The 18,230-nt window shown below is 37.8% G+C and overlaps 1 protein-coding gene across 4 annotated transcripts in view; it reads left to right on the forward strand.

Annotated features, from left to right (window-relative positions):
• Nucleotides 1-1,531: 1,531 nt before the first annotated feature.
• The window catches only part of RASSF6 (Ras association domain family member 6), a 54,043-nt gene continuing 37,344 nt past the window's right edge, over nucleotides 1,532-18,230 (forward strand). For 2 of the 4 annotated variants that reach the window (XM_006094381.3, XM_023758653.1), the window contains exons 1-2: nucleotides 1,532-1,625; nucleotides 13,300-13,398. In XM_006094381.3, coding sequence (XP_006094443.1) covers nucleotides 13,334-13,398 — 65 coding nt within the window. In that variant the 5' untranslated portion in view covers nucleotides 1,532-1,625; nucleotides 13,300-13,333. Of the gene's footprint in view, nucleotides 1,626-1,682; nucleotides 1,714-5,930; nucleotides 6,139-13,299; nucleotides 13,399-18,230 lie in introns of those variants that run through there. The other 2 variants (XM_023758652.1, XM_006094382.2) reach the window with 2 other exon arrangements.

The following is an 18,230-nucleotide window of genomic DNA, read 5'->3' on the forward strand; positions in this document are numbered from 1 at the left end:
GTCTAAAGAATGATAAATCTGGTTGCTTCTGACCTCTGTGTACCATAAGTTCACTGGCTAAACTGGCTAATTTTTTGAAATACTGTGATCAATCAAACACGTGACCTGAAAATCTTGAGTGATGATCAATCTGTGAATTCAACACTTGAACATTCAGGACATGAGATATCAACTCTGCTTACTAAACTCATTGCCGGAATAATATTTAATTCCTTTGGAAAGCTCTAAGGCTTATACTTGAAAAACAACTTTTTAAAATATTAAAGTTGCTTTACATAGGAAACAGGTAAAGCATCGATGATACCAAAAAATACTTGTGTGGGAAAAGCACTTTGTATTCCCACAGCATCTGCCATCTAAGGGTCTCTAAGTTTTGGTGCTCACCCCTTTCTTTGGACTGATCTTATTTAATTTTTTTAAAGCTTTGGCATTTTGGTAGTTTTCAAAGAGGTAGCTTCTTTTTAAAATTGAGGTATAGTTGACATATAACATTATATTAACTTCAGGTGTACAACATAATGATTTAATATTTGTATATGTTTTGAAATGATCACCACAATCAGTCTAGTTAACTAGACTTTGGTGGCCTTCTTGAAATTGGAGGTACTGAGGAAAAGCAAAATCCCCAAATCCAATTCAGTAGGTAGGGATTAAGTTATTATTAATTTCCTCTTTTATACTTTCTTACAGTAGTTTTCAAACTTTGATGACTACCTGATTCTTCTGAGGCACTTAAAAAGACATACAGGTGCCTACAGCCCACCCCAGACCTACTAGATCAGTCTTACAGGTGCTGTCGTCCTATTGGAGTTTAGCAAGTTATATTGGTGCACCCTTGGGTGTGGGAAGCACTGCTTTGGTTGAAAAGGTGCTGGTGGGTAAAGGAGGTGGAAAAAAAGAAGAAAGAAAGAGAGAGATAGAGAGAGAGAAATATTGAAATTTCTAATTGAAAGAGAACATTAAAAACAAAGACACAGATGGCCCTGGCTGGGTGGCTCATGTCCAGTACACCAAAAGGTTTGAGGGTTTGATTCCCAGTCAGGGCACATACCAAGGTTGTGGGTTTGATTTCCGGTGAGAGCATGTAGGGAAGTCTCTCTCTCTCTCTCTCTCTCTCTCTCTCTCTCTCTCTCTCACCTTCCTTTTTCTTCTCTCTAAAAAGAAAAGAAATACTGACATTAAGTCTTAGTTGGTGTCATTTCTTACATGGACTATTTCTCTATAATCTGGATAGACTAGAAAATAGAGAGTAGAATCAGTCCAACTCAGTGGTTAAAGTGTTAATCAGGGTGTCAGTTCACTTCTCCTCAAAATGTGTGACAAGGAGCAAAGGAGTGTGTGTGTCTATCAGCTGATCCTAAGAAAGAAAGTAAACACTCCCAACATGCACTGAGGCACAGGGAGTGGCTCAGGTTTCTAACATTTCCCTGCGGTGGTGAAAGGAAGTAATAATTAACTAACAGATTCTTGGGCTTGATGACCTTGTGTGAGTGAGTGTGTGTGTGTGTGTGTGTGTGTGTGTGTGTGTGTGTGTGTGACTCCCGGGAGCAGAGCCCAGCGGTGTGCAGGTGAGCCTTGTGCACCCCTCCTCCCACACTTGGCACGGACCTGGACCTCCAGGACAGGTGAGTGAGCGCTGACTTTCCGGCAATCAGAGTTTGTGACCCAGCAGGGGAACAAACTGTCGGAAGCAAGTTCAGCCCAACAATTAAGGTAAAAAGGTTCCTTCTGCTCTCAGTGTGAATAACAGGTGAAAACGGACATTACTTTTCCTCTTGATTTTTTTTCAGAATGGTCTTTCCTGACCAAGTTATGCCTGTGAAGAGAGGGAAAAGGAAGGAAGGAGAGGGGGGAGGAATGGAGGTTAGTGCGGCCACTGTGAAGAGAGGGAAAAGGAGGGAAGGAGAGGGGGAGGTATGGAGGTTAGTGTGGCCACTGAGCCCCTCCTCCCTTAGCTTCAGGGAAAAAGCTCAGTGAGCACTGGACCTGGAATTGTGCTTACTCTCCAGAGATACTGGACTCCCGGCATGACATCCTCCTGTCCCTGAGTGTTCTTGTGGTTACAGTGTTGTATTGAATCAGCTAGCATGGAAGGTATCTTAAATAGAGGGTTCAGACCTAGCCTGTTTGTGTCAGTGGATAGAAGTGGTCAACTTACAGACTGAAAGGTCCAGGGTCAATTCCTGTCTAAGGCACATAGGTGAGATCTGGTCAGGATGTGTGGAGGAGGCAACCAATTGATGTGTCTCTCACATGGATGTTTTTTTCTCTGTCTCCCCCTCTTCCATTCCCTCTAAAAATCAATGGAAAAATACCCTCAGGTGAAGAGTAACAAAAATGAAATGAAAGAAAGAAAGAAAGAAAGGAAGGAAGAAAGGAGGGAAGGAAGGAAGGAAGGAAGGAAGGAAGGAAGGAAGGAAGGAAGGAAGGAAGGAAGAAAGGGTTCAGTTGGCTAAGCTTTTATTTGTTTCCACAAAGCTACAAAAATGTAACCCCCCAAAAAAAATTACAAAGGATTTCTGATATAATTTAAGACTGTACCAAACAATGAAAGAATAATCGTAATTAATTACATGGGAGTCCATGAGTTAAGGATAACATTCTGAGACAGGAGAGCCATAGGTTCAAGTCTTGGCTTTGCCACTTAGTGTTTTGTTCCATAGCAAGTTAACTTATCTAAGCCTCAGTTTGTCATATCTAGAAGTGAGCATCCTAACAGGAGCTGCCAATAGGGCTTCGATGAGCACTAAACACTGAGCAAGTATTCCATAAATGCGGCCTCCTGTTAGCCAAAAGGGCCAGATCAGGAAGCAGGAGCTGAGCAGGGGAGACCAGAAATTGTGGATCCAGGACCTGTGAGCAGATGGCAGGGGGGAAAAAGCATTGCCTTTCTTAGTAGCAAGGGCATTGTCTGGCTTCCTGCCATTTTTCAAATAGAGTAGATGGTGGCAAATTCAAACTTATTTGCTACTCAGTCAATTTTACTTTGGAAAAGTCACATGTATATTCATATGTTATTTCTAAAACTGAAGTGTAATTTTAATAGGAGAATTTTACACAGTCCCATCTTGTGGAACCCATGATGTTGTCTGAGTTTAGTAAAAGAGATTGCCCCTTGAATTACTTGGAGAAAATTAGACCATAAGATTTCACGACCTTACCTTGTAGTACATATTGTATTGTTTGTATTGAAGTGATGTAGACTTTCATTTGTGTTGATGGCCAATATATATATAAAAGAATGATGCCTGTTTTTTGTTGGTCGTTGCCTCTTAAACTTAAATTATAGGCAAGGCACCTTATTTCATGAAATTTTATTTAAAGGGAACTTTTGTTAATATTGCTGTTAGTGTGTTTTTTTATAGAGGTTTTTAAAAAAATTTTAAATTTTTGAGAGGGAGAGGGGCAGACATTGATTGGTTGCCTCTGTATGTCCTCTGACTGGGGATCGAACCCGAACCAGCCACCTTTCAGTGTAAGGGACAATATGCTCCAACCAACTGAGCTGCACCAGCCAGGGCAACATTACTGTGAGTTTTATTAATGTTGATAACTTTGAGGAAGACAGACTTAGTAGCTCTGACTAGCAAAGTATCTCCATTGATGAAATGTTATCTTTTTATTTTACTAATATAAAACATTTAAGTGATTTGTAGTCAATCCTATTCATCATTTTTTTTGGTGAATGCTAATATTACCTGACTTTGTAAATTTATTTTTTAAAAGAATAGTTGTTATGCAATCTTATATTAGTCTTATTAGTTTCAGGTATACAATAGTGATTTGACATTTTTAGACCTTACAATGTGACCACCCTACTATCCTAGTAATCATCTGTCACTATGTAAATTTATGCAATAATATTAACTACATTCCCCTTCACTTTTTTCACCCATTCCCCCAACCACTTCCTCTGGTAACTATCACTTTGGTCTCTGTTTTTATGAGTCTGATTTTGTTTTGTTTTGCTTTACATTCCACATATGTGTGAAACTATATAGTATTTATCTTCCTCTGCCTCACAGTTCACATGGCATAATACCCTCTAAATCCATTAATGTGTCATAAATGGTAAGATTCCATTCTTTTGTTTAAAAAATTTTTTATTGATTTCAGAGAGGAAGGGAGCAAAAGAGATAGAAACATCAATGATGAGAGAGAATCATTGATTGGCTGCCTCCTGCACGCCCCTTACTGGGGATTGAGCCCACAACCCAGGCATATGCCCTGACAACCCAGGCATATGCCCTGACCAGGAATCGAATTGTGACCTCCTGGTGTATATGTTGATACTCAACCACTGAGCCACACCAGCCAGGCCATTCCATTCTTGTTTATTGCTGCTTAATATTCCATTGTATATACAGGAGTGGGCAAAAGTAGGTTTACTGTTATGATTATTACATAGTGAATAAACTCTGTTTCCTGTACTCACCACTGCAAATCTACTTTTTATCCATTCATCTATCAATGGACATGATTCTTTTTTCAAATTGTAGAGTTAAAATTCTCCAGTGTAATTACAATTGAATATGGACTGGAGAATTGTGAATAGAATTATAAAACCAACCAAACTGAACTTGACTACATTATTGTCCTCTAGAGTCTGGTTGAACTTAGTGTGGTTTAGTTAAAAACTTATAAGAGTACTAAGTCCATTTAGAATAAATTTCAGTACTGGTATTTACTAAACATTTTTCAAAGCAAGAATATGCTTTTACGCTGAATAGATATTGTTAGTGCTGGAGTCGCCGAAGGAGGAACACATAAGGCCAAAGTGGTAAGGGCTTATAAATTTATTAGGTCATCTGGATACCAGGTGGGCTGAGCCCCCAAAATGGTGCCAGCACCCAAAATTGGGAGTCAGAAGTTTTTAAGGGACTCTAGGTGGGCTTTTTCTGGGTGGAGAATTCCCTGTTCCGGTCCGAATCCTGGAAAGGTCCAGAGGGGAGAGATAATGGTCTTTGCAAGTGGAATGTGGTCTTAGCAAATGGAATGTGGTCTAAGCGAAAGGGAATGTCCCTTGTGAAGTGGCCTGAAGGTCAGTTCCCAGGGGTGGGGTATCGATTCAATTATTTGATCAAACCTAACGGTTAGAACTTCTTAAACCAAGTTATTTGATTTTATTTCTTAATAGTCATATGTCTCAACAATGTACAGTACCATCAATTGAAATTAATCTACTTAACTATATTGGAGATTAACTTACTTGAAATTAACTTATTTAACCACATAATTGTAGGTAAATCTTCCTTGTTAAAGTCTGTTTTAGTATACATGTGTTTTTCTACTACTTCTAATGCATATAACATTTTAAGATAGACTATTAAATGTTTTCGGGATGGGGAGAGAGAGACAACCAACAGTAATTAAGAAAAAATTAAATTTTCAAATATATTCAAAATAGTATAACATGTATGTAATATGTCTTTTTAACATGTAATTCAAAGATTTACATCTTATATTTGTTTTAACTCTGTAAAATAAGAAGCATAGTACACTTTCATTTGAAATAGAAATCTAATGCTAACAGTCAACTTACGTTACAAGCTTACAAGCAGGTTGGGATTTTAGGGTTGTTATATATACATGGAGGAAAAAAAAGAAAAAGAAATACATGGGCTTCATAGAAAAGTTTAGATTTTTAAAACATATTCAAGTATGGGTCAATTGAAAAAACAGCCTCTGAGAAAGAACATCTTCTGAATATTCTCTTTGCAGCCAAGTCCAGGGTTAGAGAGGATTAGGCCCTGTTACAAAATTAAACTTATATCTGTCAGAGCTGTCAAATACTGTATAGTGATTTCATCCCTTCATAACAGCATCTCAAGTACAAAACCAATATTTCAGGTGTCTTCCTTTTAAGTGATGAGGGTACTATTTTAGTAGCTGAAATGATTAAAGACAACTTTTCATCATCATCATCCCAGGCCTAGTAAATGGAGCTCAAGAGAAGAGAGTCTCCCAATTCTTTTGTAGCCAACATATGAACAGAAAAGATGAGTCCTGATGCCTGTGAAGCCACCTTAGAATATCCTTTTGGAAACTTAGATGAAGTAGGAAATCCTTGAGCTGGGCCACGGCAGCAATTCCAGATGTGTTGGCAGACTGAGCAGCTCCCTTCTAGACTGTGCGCTGGTGAGATTCTTTGAGTCCTGACATGGCTTACAGCTAGCCTGCTTCTTCTACTGCTCTTGCTTCCCACACTCTGGGGAGAACAAAGCACATGGTCTTAGCACTGTGTAAATATGAAATAGACTCTTAAAGGCTTGGCATTTCAAATTGGATTCTACTGGAACTGAGAGCAATGACATGGTCACATAGACGTCTGGTTGTTTGATCCATATCCTGTTTAGTGCTGTCTTAAATCCAAGTACTTTTTTGTTTATTTTTATCTCAAAACAAACATTTTTCTAGCTGCAATCAATATCACTTAATGAAATGATAGTTTAAGTAACCCAACTCTGAACTTTTTATCATCTCTGCAAATTAGAAAAACTATGGAGACAAATGTTTCTCAGAATCCATACTTTTCTTGACTCTTTTGGATAATGGATAGAATTGTAGTTTTGGGTTTTTTAGATAATTGTATGTAGTTCTTTTCTTCTCAACATTGTAAAATTATGACCATCTTGACACGAATCCAGGTCAGAGCTTAGAGAAAAATTTATTTTCTTTATAGCTTTATTTTGGAACTGAATACAGATTTGTAACTTTCTATTGCCTCTTCAAGCCAAAACAATAATTTAAAAAAGAATTTCATGTATATAGTCTTATTTAATAATTGAAATATACACTTGCTATTTCAATGTGTTACTTTAGGTTTTTTTTATAACTTTTATGGTGTATGTTATATATTTTCCTTGTATATGATCTTAAAAATGGGTATAAAATATAAAATAACTATCATTCAACTTCAAAGCTCTCAATTTTAATGTTATTTGAATATGCTTTCCCATATATTGAATACATTAATTATTTTGCATATGTTTTATCTATATACTTGTAAATACATTATACTCACTCTGGGTAATACAAAACTGAAATAAGCAATAATCCTGTTCAAAAGGAACAAATAGTCAAATTAAGTAAAATAAAATATATTGCTCAGAAAGAGAAAGAAGTAGGTAATTAGAAAGCTGCAGATATTTTCCTGTGAAATGGCAGGAAAAATTTTCTTTGGCTGAGGATCCTAGGGAAGTTAGCACCTGTATTTTTTGTTCTAGTTCATTGTAAAATTATGACCATCTTGTCACTGTGTACCCACTGGCCTCGGGCATAAGGGACTACAGATAGAGATATAGGCTACACTTCCTGTGGTTAGTACGGATGTGGGTCCAAAGAAGGAACTTGTGGAATATTTGTTGCCTATACAAGTAACCATTTAATTAATCCGTGCTTGGGCACAGGAAGGTAATTTAAATGAGTGATCCATTTGAATTCATTTCAGCTTGGATCCCCCTTCCATTTTCTGGCTTCCTTCTGGTAACTGGTCAGTGAGGGCAAGCCCACATCTAGGCAGGATGCAGAGCAGAGGGAGAAAAACCATTGATGCTCTCTCATGTTCTCCGGTCTCTGCTGCCCACACACTCAGTGCTCCCATTCTGCCTGCTCAGACCCATTCTACCTGGTTAGTCTCCTTCCTTCTCTGTGAAGCCCCCTAGGCCTTTGCGACCTTAGACCTGCCTAGTACTCTCAGAACTGTTTATTTCTCCAGAACTTAATTGCTGACCTATCTAATTGCTAATTGCTATCTTTTGAGCTCCACTCTGTCTGGACAAAATGAAAAAATAAATAACCACACTTATTAAATGAGTAATCTCATTTCATACACAATCTAAGTGAATAAGCTCTGGCCCCAAGTAAAGTACATAGATTTATAACAATTGCTTTCCTCCTCAAATTATAGTTTATCAAAATAATGGTGAATGTCCAAAGTAAGAATTCTAGGCTTCTATATAATTTTTTTCTGTTTTCATAAATCCTCTCCATCTCTGCTAATCATAACCTCTGTGATCATCCTCTTAAGCCTTTTGAGGAAACTAGCTCAAAAATCTACCAAGTCTTCATCATTTAAAAGATATGCACAAGGGCCCAACCAGATTTTAATTTGCTATGAATCATGGTTAATGGGAATGGAGAGGGAAAACTATCTGAATTCACAGATCTATTTATCACTTCAGCAATGAATAATAAAGAGAGACTTTTACCAAGTCACATTTTTACCTTTCTGGTATTTAGACTGTTTGAATATTTTGCTTAGTCAATTTTTAGATTCAGACATGGCCAATAGTATTCCTATTTAATTAGCATATACCACCTAGGAACAAAAACTTATGCTGTTTTTATTTTATTCCCTAAATTCCATTCAATTGTCTTTCTTCCTAAGGTCAGAGAATAAGGTCAGAACTTTTGAAATTCTTTAATCCCATCTGCAATCTTCTGCTTTGGTTCAGCATCGATCACCCGTTTACAAGGCTGTTGTTTGCCACCGTTAATGATGCCCTAGCTATGTGATGAATACACATAGGAAGCTGCTGTGATGATTCTTCAGCCCATCACTGTCAGTTTGCACTTTGTGACTCTAAGGGGCTTCCATCGTGGTTCTTCAGTTCAAAATATCTCCAACTTCTAGTCTCAGCTAAAATGTCATTTTAACTGAGGTCTGGAAAAAGTTTATAAATAATTCTTAATCCTTTGGGCCATATCTGCAACTTTACATTCAGTCACTCAACAGGTATTAATTGAATACCTTCCGTGTTCCATGCAAATTTGAATAGCTGGATGTACACAGGCAAATTTTCAAAAGCCCCTATTATAAGAAACTAGTGTTGTAGTTAGAGAAGATGGACGACGTAAATAAATAAGATCCTTTCAGATATTGATATGTAACTAGATGAAAATAATGGAAGAGTGATGGAGACTTGCTGATAGAAAGCCTCTGAGAGAAGAGACAGGGGCTGGATCTGCATGATGGGGGATGCTCCAATGAGGAGGAGCAGCAAGGATAAGTCCCTGAGGCAGTAATGAACTTAGGGGTAATTGAAAACCAGAAAGAAGGCCAATGTAAGTGACATAGATTCAATAAGGAAAATAATAAAGGAAGTGAATACTGAAGAGATTGGCAGGACCTCATGAGTAATCACAGGAAGGTTATAGTTTATTCTAGTTCATTCTTGCAAGTCTTTGCAAGGTTTTAGTCATAGGATGACAAAATCTGACTTGATCTTTGAAATTGCCGTTATGCTGTGTGAAGAATGGAATGTTGATCACCATGTGGACGCAGGGAGACCAGTCAGGAGACTGATGAGATAATCTAGGAGAAAGGTGATGGTGGTTTGGCTCAAGGCGGTAGCTTTGGAAATAGGAGCTTTTGAGTTCAGGTTACATATGGAGATACAATCAATAGAACTTACTTCTGGATTGGAAGCTGGTTATGATGGAAGAATTAAAAATAAGACTGACTGTTAAGTTTTTGTGCTTAATTGGGCAGATAGAGAAGAATTGTGGAGGTGGGAATTCTGAAGCATGGGAGAAAGTGGTTCTGTTTTGGCCAGGTTGATACTGAGATGGCTGTTAGACATCCAGAGAGAATAAGTACATAGTTGAGCTCAGCAGAGAGGCTGTGCTGGAGATTAATTCAATTATCTGGAAGAAAGTGTAGATAGAGGGGATGGCCAAGGACATAAAAAGCCAGCATTTTGTGATTCTTAGAGAAGTCAGCAGAGGAGGCTAAAATAGTGAAGCCAATGAGACAGCAAGGAAATAAGGCAAGGTTGTTGTGATTACTTCAAAATACCTTAAAGATAAAAGTGTTTCAAAAGAAGAGAACAATCAACCTTGTCAAATGCTGCTACGAGGCAGAGAAAATGAACTATTGGAATGTAGGAGGAGAGGTGCAAGGAGAGATAAATTAAAGGAATAGATGATAACGAATCTGGATTCAGGAGGGGAATGGTAGTGTTTGGACCTCAAGGTAACCACTGGGGAAATCTTACGAGGGTGCCTCAATAACTTTTCTTTATTGGTGATTAGAATCACAAATCTAGAGGTAAAACTCGGGTTTTAGAAACAAGAGCAAGGGCTGTGTAACCAAACAACCCAGGCTAAATTCTATGAATGAGAAACTGGGATTTACTAGTATTGGGCTCATGGCGTGTGCTGTGTCTCTGACCCAAGGGAGCCTAAAATGCTCATGTAGTGTTTGACCTACAGAGTTAATTTTCCCAGTTTGCTGAGCTTCTGACCCTGGGGCTTGAGTCCTCGCCATGCTATGGAGAGTTCTTCTAAATGATGTGCTATCAGAGAGGACGACATTCCCATCTAGAGGAACACATTCTTTGAGCAGGAGGATATGAGTAGGCAAGACATAAATTAATAATAACAATACAAAGTCGAATGCAGAAAATGGCATCACAACAGTGTAGATAACAGGCTGTGGGAGATTTGATAAGGTCAAACTTGATCAAGGACTAGAAGGAAGCAGAAATCTGGAGTGACAAGGGCCCTCTTGTACAAAGCAACGGGTAGAACACTCTGTGGCTTGAGATTTCATTAGACTTGAAGGCCTGGTGTTAAAGAAAAGCTTCAATTTTAAGTTTGAAAAGTAGGTTTGAGTGGAATTGCAGAAAGCCTGAATGTCAGGTTAAGGGACTAGGGCTATATTTGTTTTGCTAAGAATGAGATCCCAGGGATATTTGTGAACAAGAAGATGAAGTGAGATCAGAAGGGTAAAAGCATAATGAGAAACTCATCAACTATTCAGCTTAGAGACTATTACAATATGCCTGATGAAATGTGCTCATAGCATTCAAGTAGATGACAGAATTTCAAACTAACAATGTGCTATAAGGAAAAATATGCATCAGAAATGTTGTGAGAATGGCTGTTTTGTTGTTTTGTTTTGTTTTTGTTGTTTTGTTTTGGACAGCTAGTCTCCTGGAGGAAGAAAAACATGAAATGTCTTCCACACACCCTATCCCAACCAAAATAATCTGATTCGGAAGAAAAAGAAGGAAATCCCTCTCCCTCTTTTTTTTAAATAAAAAAATTTATCTTTCCCCTCCAGCCTACCTTTTTATTCCGGCTATATCCCTTGTAATTCTGTAGGCTTGAAGCAATGGTAGTTAAATATTCAATTTCTGCAAGATGGAATGACTAGAAATTATTATACTTAAAATCTCTGGTTATACCTTAATACCACTTATATGACAACCTAAAGGAGGATATTATTCACGTCTGACCACAGTTTCCAGAGCCTGAAGGAGACTTCAGTGATGTTACAACACAATCAACCCTGCGAGTCTGAGCTTGACTTGAGCTGCCTGAAAACTTAAAATTGTGTCTGCAGGCATTGGCAGGGTTCCGCCAGCTTGGATTTAATTTCTGTAATAGGAGGAACATGTTTCCTTGCACAGAATCTTACAGGAGAAAATTCTTTCTAGAAATACTCCAAAAACTTACCAAATTGGTCCATCCTTCCTTGCGTTGGGCCACTTATTCTGAAGTTTTTTAGTTTACCTAGTACAGTTTTCTATGTTCTTCACACCTCCAGGATCTCTTCTCTATTACAGCTATCTTGTGTTCCCATGTTGCCACAAAAATTTCGCAAAATGCCTCATTTGAGACCCAAGAAGCCTTTGGGATTTAACATCTTCTTAAAGAAAACAACACGGGGCTGCTAAGTAAGCAGAAGTTTAAAACTGACTGATTTTTTCCCACAAGTCTCTGGAAATTTTATTTTAAAATATAATAACCGCAATTCTTCTACATTTTTTCATAAATTTCTGGAGATTTTACTATAAAATATAACCAGAAAGTCTTCAGAAACATTATTCTAGCTGGGCAGAATTTTTCATATGGCTTCTCATTTTTTCTTTTTATATTTATCAATAAAATGTAAGCTCTGAAGCAGCTTCAAACACTCCAAGCACACCTGTGCATTTATAGAGGGATGGAACAGGAGGATAACTTTTAAATCACTAAAATCTGGTAGTTTTAGAACTGTGGATAAATTGAAAAATGAAAAAAAAATCTTTAGAGTGTATTCCAAATCAAATACTAAAAATTCAGAAGTAAGATTCTTTATAATAGTAGTAATGCCAGATTTGGATATACTGAGTACATTCCTTACAAAGAGTGTAGCTAAGACAGCCAGCAACCATAAAGATATTATCATCATAACTTTGATGCAGGATTCCACTTATAAATTTGCAAATCATTAGCATTTATCATGGGCCAACATTGAATTTTGTATTATAACTTTCTTACAACTATTGCTCTGCCCTGTTTGTCTTTCCCTCTCTCTGTCTCTCTATCCCACAGTTGCCAGTTTCTCAAATTGATTACCAAAGGGAAGCCTATTTGTCAAGTTAATATGTTTGTGGTTTATCTGATATTTCTTCATATGTCCTCTTTATCATCTTTCATTAGAGATTGTAAAATTAAATTGTTTGTTCTTCTTCCTTTACTACTATGTTCCCTAAATTATATGAAGGAAACAATTTTCAGTATAAAATGAAAGATCATATCAAAAGAGACAAAATAGGTTTTTCTCAAAAGCACAGATTGAGTAATTAGAACAGAGAAAAACACCCAAGCATCTTAAAACTTAAGAGGGTTGGGGCCTGTGGGAGTGGGCAGAAAAGACAACATATTATTACTTGTTCCCAAAACAAATTACGAGCAATCATGAAAAAGAGCTTTAGAGGAGGCCATTTAGAAACTCACTCAACGTGAGTTGTAGTTAAACTCTGAACTCTAAGCTTATTTTCTTACAATTGAAGGCTTTGCAGAACATCTCATTTATCCTCAATATTAATTCCCTTCGACATAGAAAAAAATCCTTGCAAAGAATCTTAGCATGGACTGATTTATAGAAAAAAATTAATCTATATAACCTTTTCCAAACTGCAAAAATGTTGGTGAAAAGGAAACAAAGTAGAGGCCTTGAAGATATGCAGGCTGTGCTTCAAATGATCTGCTCCATGACTTACTGAGGGTTTGGAGTGGAGGTAATGGCCTGCATACCTTGCTGGGATAGATGGTCGCAGGATTTTGAGAGAAAGTCTATAAACTGGCTCACCTACAGAGTGTAAGACACATGGTAAAAAAATATCTTCTCTTTCCTTTTCTCCCCAACCCAACCCTCATGCCCATACATGAAACGCTACTTAAATACCCCCTCTCCCCAAATACTTCTACACACTAGGGACACAACAAGAAAATTCAATTTAAGTCAGAAACTGATTTATGAACGCATCACAGGTGCATGCCATTAATATTATTCTAATGTTTTAGGGTATCCATAGATGACCTCAAAAAGGGAGGAAAGATGACTCTGATGCCCGACCAGTACTCTTCTTGGATCTTCGTCAATGAGAGGACATTCCTTACTGGGTAACTGTATATCTGTCTTATATGTTATTCTAGTTGCCAGTCATTTGTAGATTATATCCCGGCACTATGTCATTCTAAGCATGATATATCATTCACAAGATCAATAATGTGAATCGCCAGTTGAGACATTAAATAAGTTGAAGAAAGATGTTCCTACGGACTGCTAAACCATAGCCTTTCATGGAACAATCACTCATATTTCATAAATGGTGGTCTAATTTCACTAAAGGCTGAGTTTTTATTTTAGTCATTGGTACGATTCAGGAGCCCAACACAGGGTCTGCTGTCCTCTCCTCTCTCCCTTGTCCTCAGGACACACTTCATTTTTACTGTTCCCCATCAGGTTATGCAATATATGGCCAACATCCACAGCTATTTTCTTACCTATAGCAAATAGCATCTTATGTTGCTTTGGGAATAATAGAGGTTTAAAAATTATTAGAGAAAATATAAGAATTGAACTTCACTGAGCTAGAGCATGTCTTACCACAAAGAGGAACAAAACCAAATCAATGAGGGAGGGAAGTGGATGTAAATGATGCAGGAATTGGAAATAGGAAATCATAGGGAACAAATATGTTCAAAAATGGAATTAAAGCCACGTGGAAGATAGCATGAGGTACAAGAAGTAGGAAGAAGACATAAAGTACAAGATAGTGGGTTCATTTCTTAAATACTTAACTCCCTGTGGACCGGTACTCTTCTTGATCCTGAGCACTTGGCAATGAACCAAACAAAGCCTTTACCCTGATGGGTTTGCCTTCTAAAGAGGATTACAGTAGTCTCCCTTATGCAGTTTCATTTTCCACAGTTTCAGTTACCTGCAATCTGAAAATGTTAAATGGAAACTTCCAGAAATAGCAATTCATAAGTTTTAAATTGTTCACCAATCTGAGTAGTGTGATGAAATCTCACCATCCCACTCTGTCGTACCTGAGACATGAATTATCCTAAGTAAGCATATCTAGGCCATATAGGCTCCCTGCCCATAGGTCACTTAGTAGCTGCCTCAGTTATCAGATCCACTGTCAGGGTACCACAGTGCTTGTGTTCAAGTAGCCTTATTTTACAATGGCCCCAAAATACTGGATTAGTGATGCTGGCAATTCAGATATGCCAAAGAGAAGCCTTCAGTGCTTCCTTTAAAGTAAAGGTAAACATTCTTAATAAGAAAAAAAAATTTATGCTGAGGTTGCAAAGATCTATGGTAAGAACTAATCTTCTATTCATGAAATTGCCTATTTTATAAATTAAACTTTATTATAGGTATGTATGTATAGGAAAAACATAGTATGTACAGGGTTTGGTACTATCCACAGTTTCAGGCATCCACTGGGGGTCTCAGAATGTATCCCCCATGGATAAGGGTGGACTCCTGTACAGTCAATATGTTAAGATAAATGAGTAATGATATATATTATTAGATGCTGAAAGGTATGAAGAATAAAAATAAAGCAGGAAAGGGAGTACTAAGTGCTGGGAGTGGAGAGCAGGCAGGTAAGATTTCATGGAAGAAGCCAGGGAAGTCCTCAGTGAGGAAGTAACATTAGAATAAAACCTGATGAAGGTGCACAAGCCAGCTGTGTAGGTATCTGGCTGGGAGCATCCAGGCAAAGGGGACAGCAAGTTCATAGACCTAAGGCAGGCACGTCTTAGGGGCGGTGGAAGCCAGTGGGGAGAAGTGAAGTAGGAAGGACAGTAGAAGCTGAAGTTAGAGACATAATGGGGCTAGACAAGGAGGGTCTCATAAGCCATTTTCAGACTTCGTCTTTCCCACTTACACGATGAGAAGCTATTGAAGGATATTGAGTACATGGGAGACTGGATCAGTCTGGCTGTTAGGTTAAGAGAAGAATGAAGAAGAGACAAGAGTAGAAGCGGAGAAACTATCGAGGAGCTGATAATATTCCAGGGTAGAGATGATAGTGCCTTGGACCAATGGAGGTGGAGGTAGAAAAAAAAAGGTCAGATTCTGGTGATATTTTGAAAGAAGTGACAATAGGATTTCCTGAAGGTTTAGATGTGGGGTGTGAGAGAAAGAGAATAAACAAGGATTATTCCAAGGTTTTGGTTGAGAAAAATGGAGTTAAATTTTTCTGATTTTATAAAGACTATAAATGAGCAAGTGTGTGGTAGATCAGGAGTTTAGCCCTAGACGTGTTACATTTGCGAATGAGTAAGATCAGCAAGGAAATAAGTGTAAACAGAAAATTCCAGATCCAAGGTTGAAAAGAGTGAAATGAAGTAAGAAAGATAGGAAACAAGAAGGCAAGGAAGAAGTATATTGGGTGAAAGTAAGAAGAACGGCTGTGGAGACTGAACAGAGAGGAAGAGCAGTATATATTTACTATATTACCCATTACATATGTGTCATTCATAATGTACATACTATGAATGACACCACTTTGAGATGTCGAAATAACTGAAGCATTGATGGACATACAAGGAAAAGAGGGAAATTGAGGAGTTGGGAAATTTAACTGAAACACTGACAATGAAGGTCAGAGAACATAACCAAAGGTCCTAGAGACTGGTAAGAGATGGCCCTGGTAACAAGATGAGCATTGTTGAGAGGACCTAAAAGATGACAGATTGGGAAGAGAAAAAGATAAGAAAAGGATTGAGTGATCTACAAGATTAGCAGGGGCAAATTAGGTTCCAGGTAGATGGATGATGGAGAAGGTGGGAGGTTGTGAATAAAAAGTAAGAGGCTCCCCAGAGAATGACAGGAGGCAAAGAACAGGATGAGAGCCCGGAACAGCCCCAAGAAGCCCCCTATACATTTGCCTCCTCCCAAAGGAAATTACAGAAACAAGAGTGGTGTTTCCAAAGACAACAGCCCAGGTCTCCCCCAGTGTTTCTTTTTGCCTGTATGCTTCCTGTGCAGCATAAGTTTAAACATCCATGAAAACAAATTTACCACACCGGGAGGGAGGTTCAGAGAAGGAAAAGTACAGAATATAAGAGAAGAATGTACAAACACATGTACGCATTTTCCTGTTATTCAGCTCTGCATGACGCAGTTCAGCTCATGAAATCATGACTCCCATCTGCCCCACCAGTATATTGCTAAACTACCCTGGGGGCCCACCTCTCAGATTACAACCTCTGAGGTTACAACCATTGTCCCTTAGTTGACTTCATCTGTGACACAGCAGCTTTACCGCCTGAATTACCAAAGGAAGCAAGGTTCTTTCTCACTCAAACCTTTAGACTTGCCCTTGTGATCAGATTAAAGCGCATCAGGTATCAGGTAACTTCAATACACTGTCTCTTGTTTGCACACTGTAGCATCAACCTCTCTTCCCTGACAAAACTTCAAGACAAATGTCATAGAGAAACTCCTGTGCCCCGCCTGACTCCTGTCTGCTCTTAGGGGTATTCCTATTCTGACTAATCCCCACCATTTGTATGCATGCATTTCTCTTTATTCTCTGGGTTCTTTATTCTCCTTGCCCTTTCTCTAAATAATAAAGTTTTCTTCCACCTTTCTAGAGCTCCTAGTTCAGTTCTAATAAGAGTTATGTCTATCTCACTGTAGCCATGACCAGCCAATGGTAATTTTTATCCTGGATCACCACATCCCCTACTTTTGTTCATCTCTGTAGTCACAGAATGAAAATCACAAATTTTAGCTGACATAGACACCCATTCCATACACTGATAAGTACCAAGTCAACCTCTATTTCTTTTGGATTATTTTATTGTTTTCCAGTCTCAGCTTTTCACTTTCCCCATGAAATCTTCTCTGAACTGCAGTAAGATTTTAATTAGCTTGTGTTAATTTTTCTTTTAAAATATGTATTTCCTAATTATGAAGTATGATTTTTTGATAAATTATTATATTTATATTAATCTATAATAATAAAAGTGTAATATGCTAATTAGACCAGACATCCTTCCAGATGACCTTCCAGACAAAGCTGCTCGGCGGAGGCAAGGCAGAGGCAGCTGCTGCGGCGGTGGGGGCTGAGCCCCTTGCACGAATTTTGTGCATTGGGCCCCTAGTATAACTATAAAACAGAAAATATAGGAACATTTAGATTGAAAAAATAAAGATTATTCATAACCTCAAAACCAAGGAAAAATATATACTGTTTAATTTTTCATATTCCACATCTTCTAATGACTCTATTTGCCATAGTTGAAGTCATACTGTATCTGTTTTACATATCTGGCATATATTAGAAATATTTTTATTTGTTATTTAAAAATATTTCTAAAGATGATTTTAATGACATAGTATTCAATGATATAGAAGTATCATAATGTAATCATTCCTTTAATTTTGACCTTCAAGATGGCTCCAATTTTTTGAATACACACGAGCTATTTCACAGAAGTAGAATTACTGGATCAAAGAGTACAAACATATCTAATGTTATTGCTACAAAAATTAGCTTTCTAAAAATCTTTGGTGACTTCTCTCACCAGCAGCTTGCATCTCCTGACTTGTCTTTATTGTTTCATAACAAATGATTTCCTGAGGTAGAATGTAAACCCTTTGAAGGTAAGCCCTAAGCATCTTTTGCATCCTGTTTCCCAGGTGGGGTACCTGGATGATTATAGGTGAAACATAGATAATTGACTTTTATTTGAACATTTATGGGAAATATCAGAAAAATATAATTAGCCCATAAAAATTTTGATTTCACAAACATTATTGCTCATGACAAATAAAAACTTACTTAAAAGTGGAGTTAATTAGAAAAACATTGACAACAGATGATACTTGGGGTTAGCCAAAATCATGGAAGCAGTACATGATTAGTTTGATAGCATAGCCACAGCTCTCAGCCAGAATGTATTAACCACTTTCCTGCAAAATAACC

Source organism: Myotis lucifugus, unplaced genomic scaffold, assembly GCF_000147115.1.
Source record: "Myotis lucifugus unplaced genomic scaffold, Myoluc2.0 scaffold_136, whole genome shotgun sequence".
In the NCBI taxonomy this organism is placed as follows: domain Eukaryota; kingdom Metazoa; phylum Chordata; class Mammalia; order Chiroptera; family Vespertilionidae; genus Myotis; species Myotis lucifugus.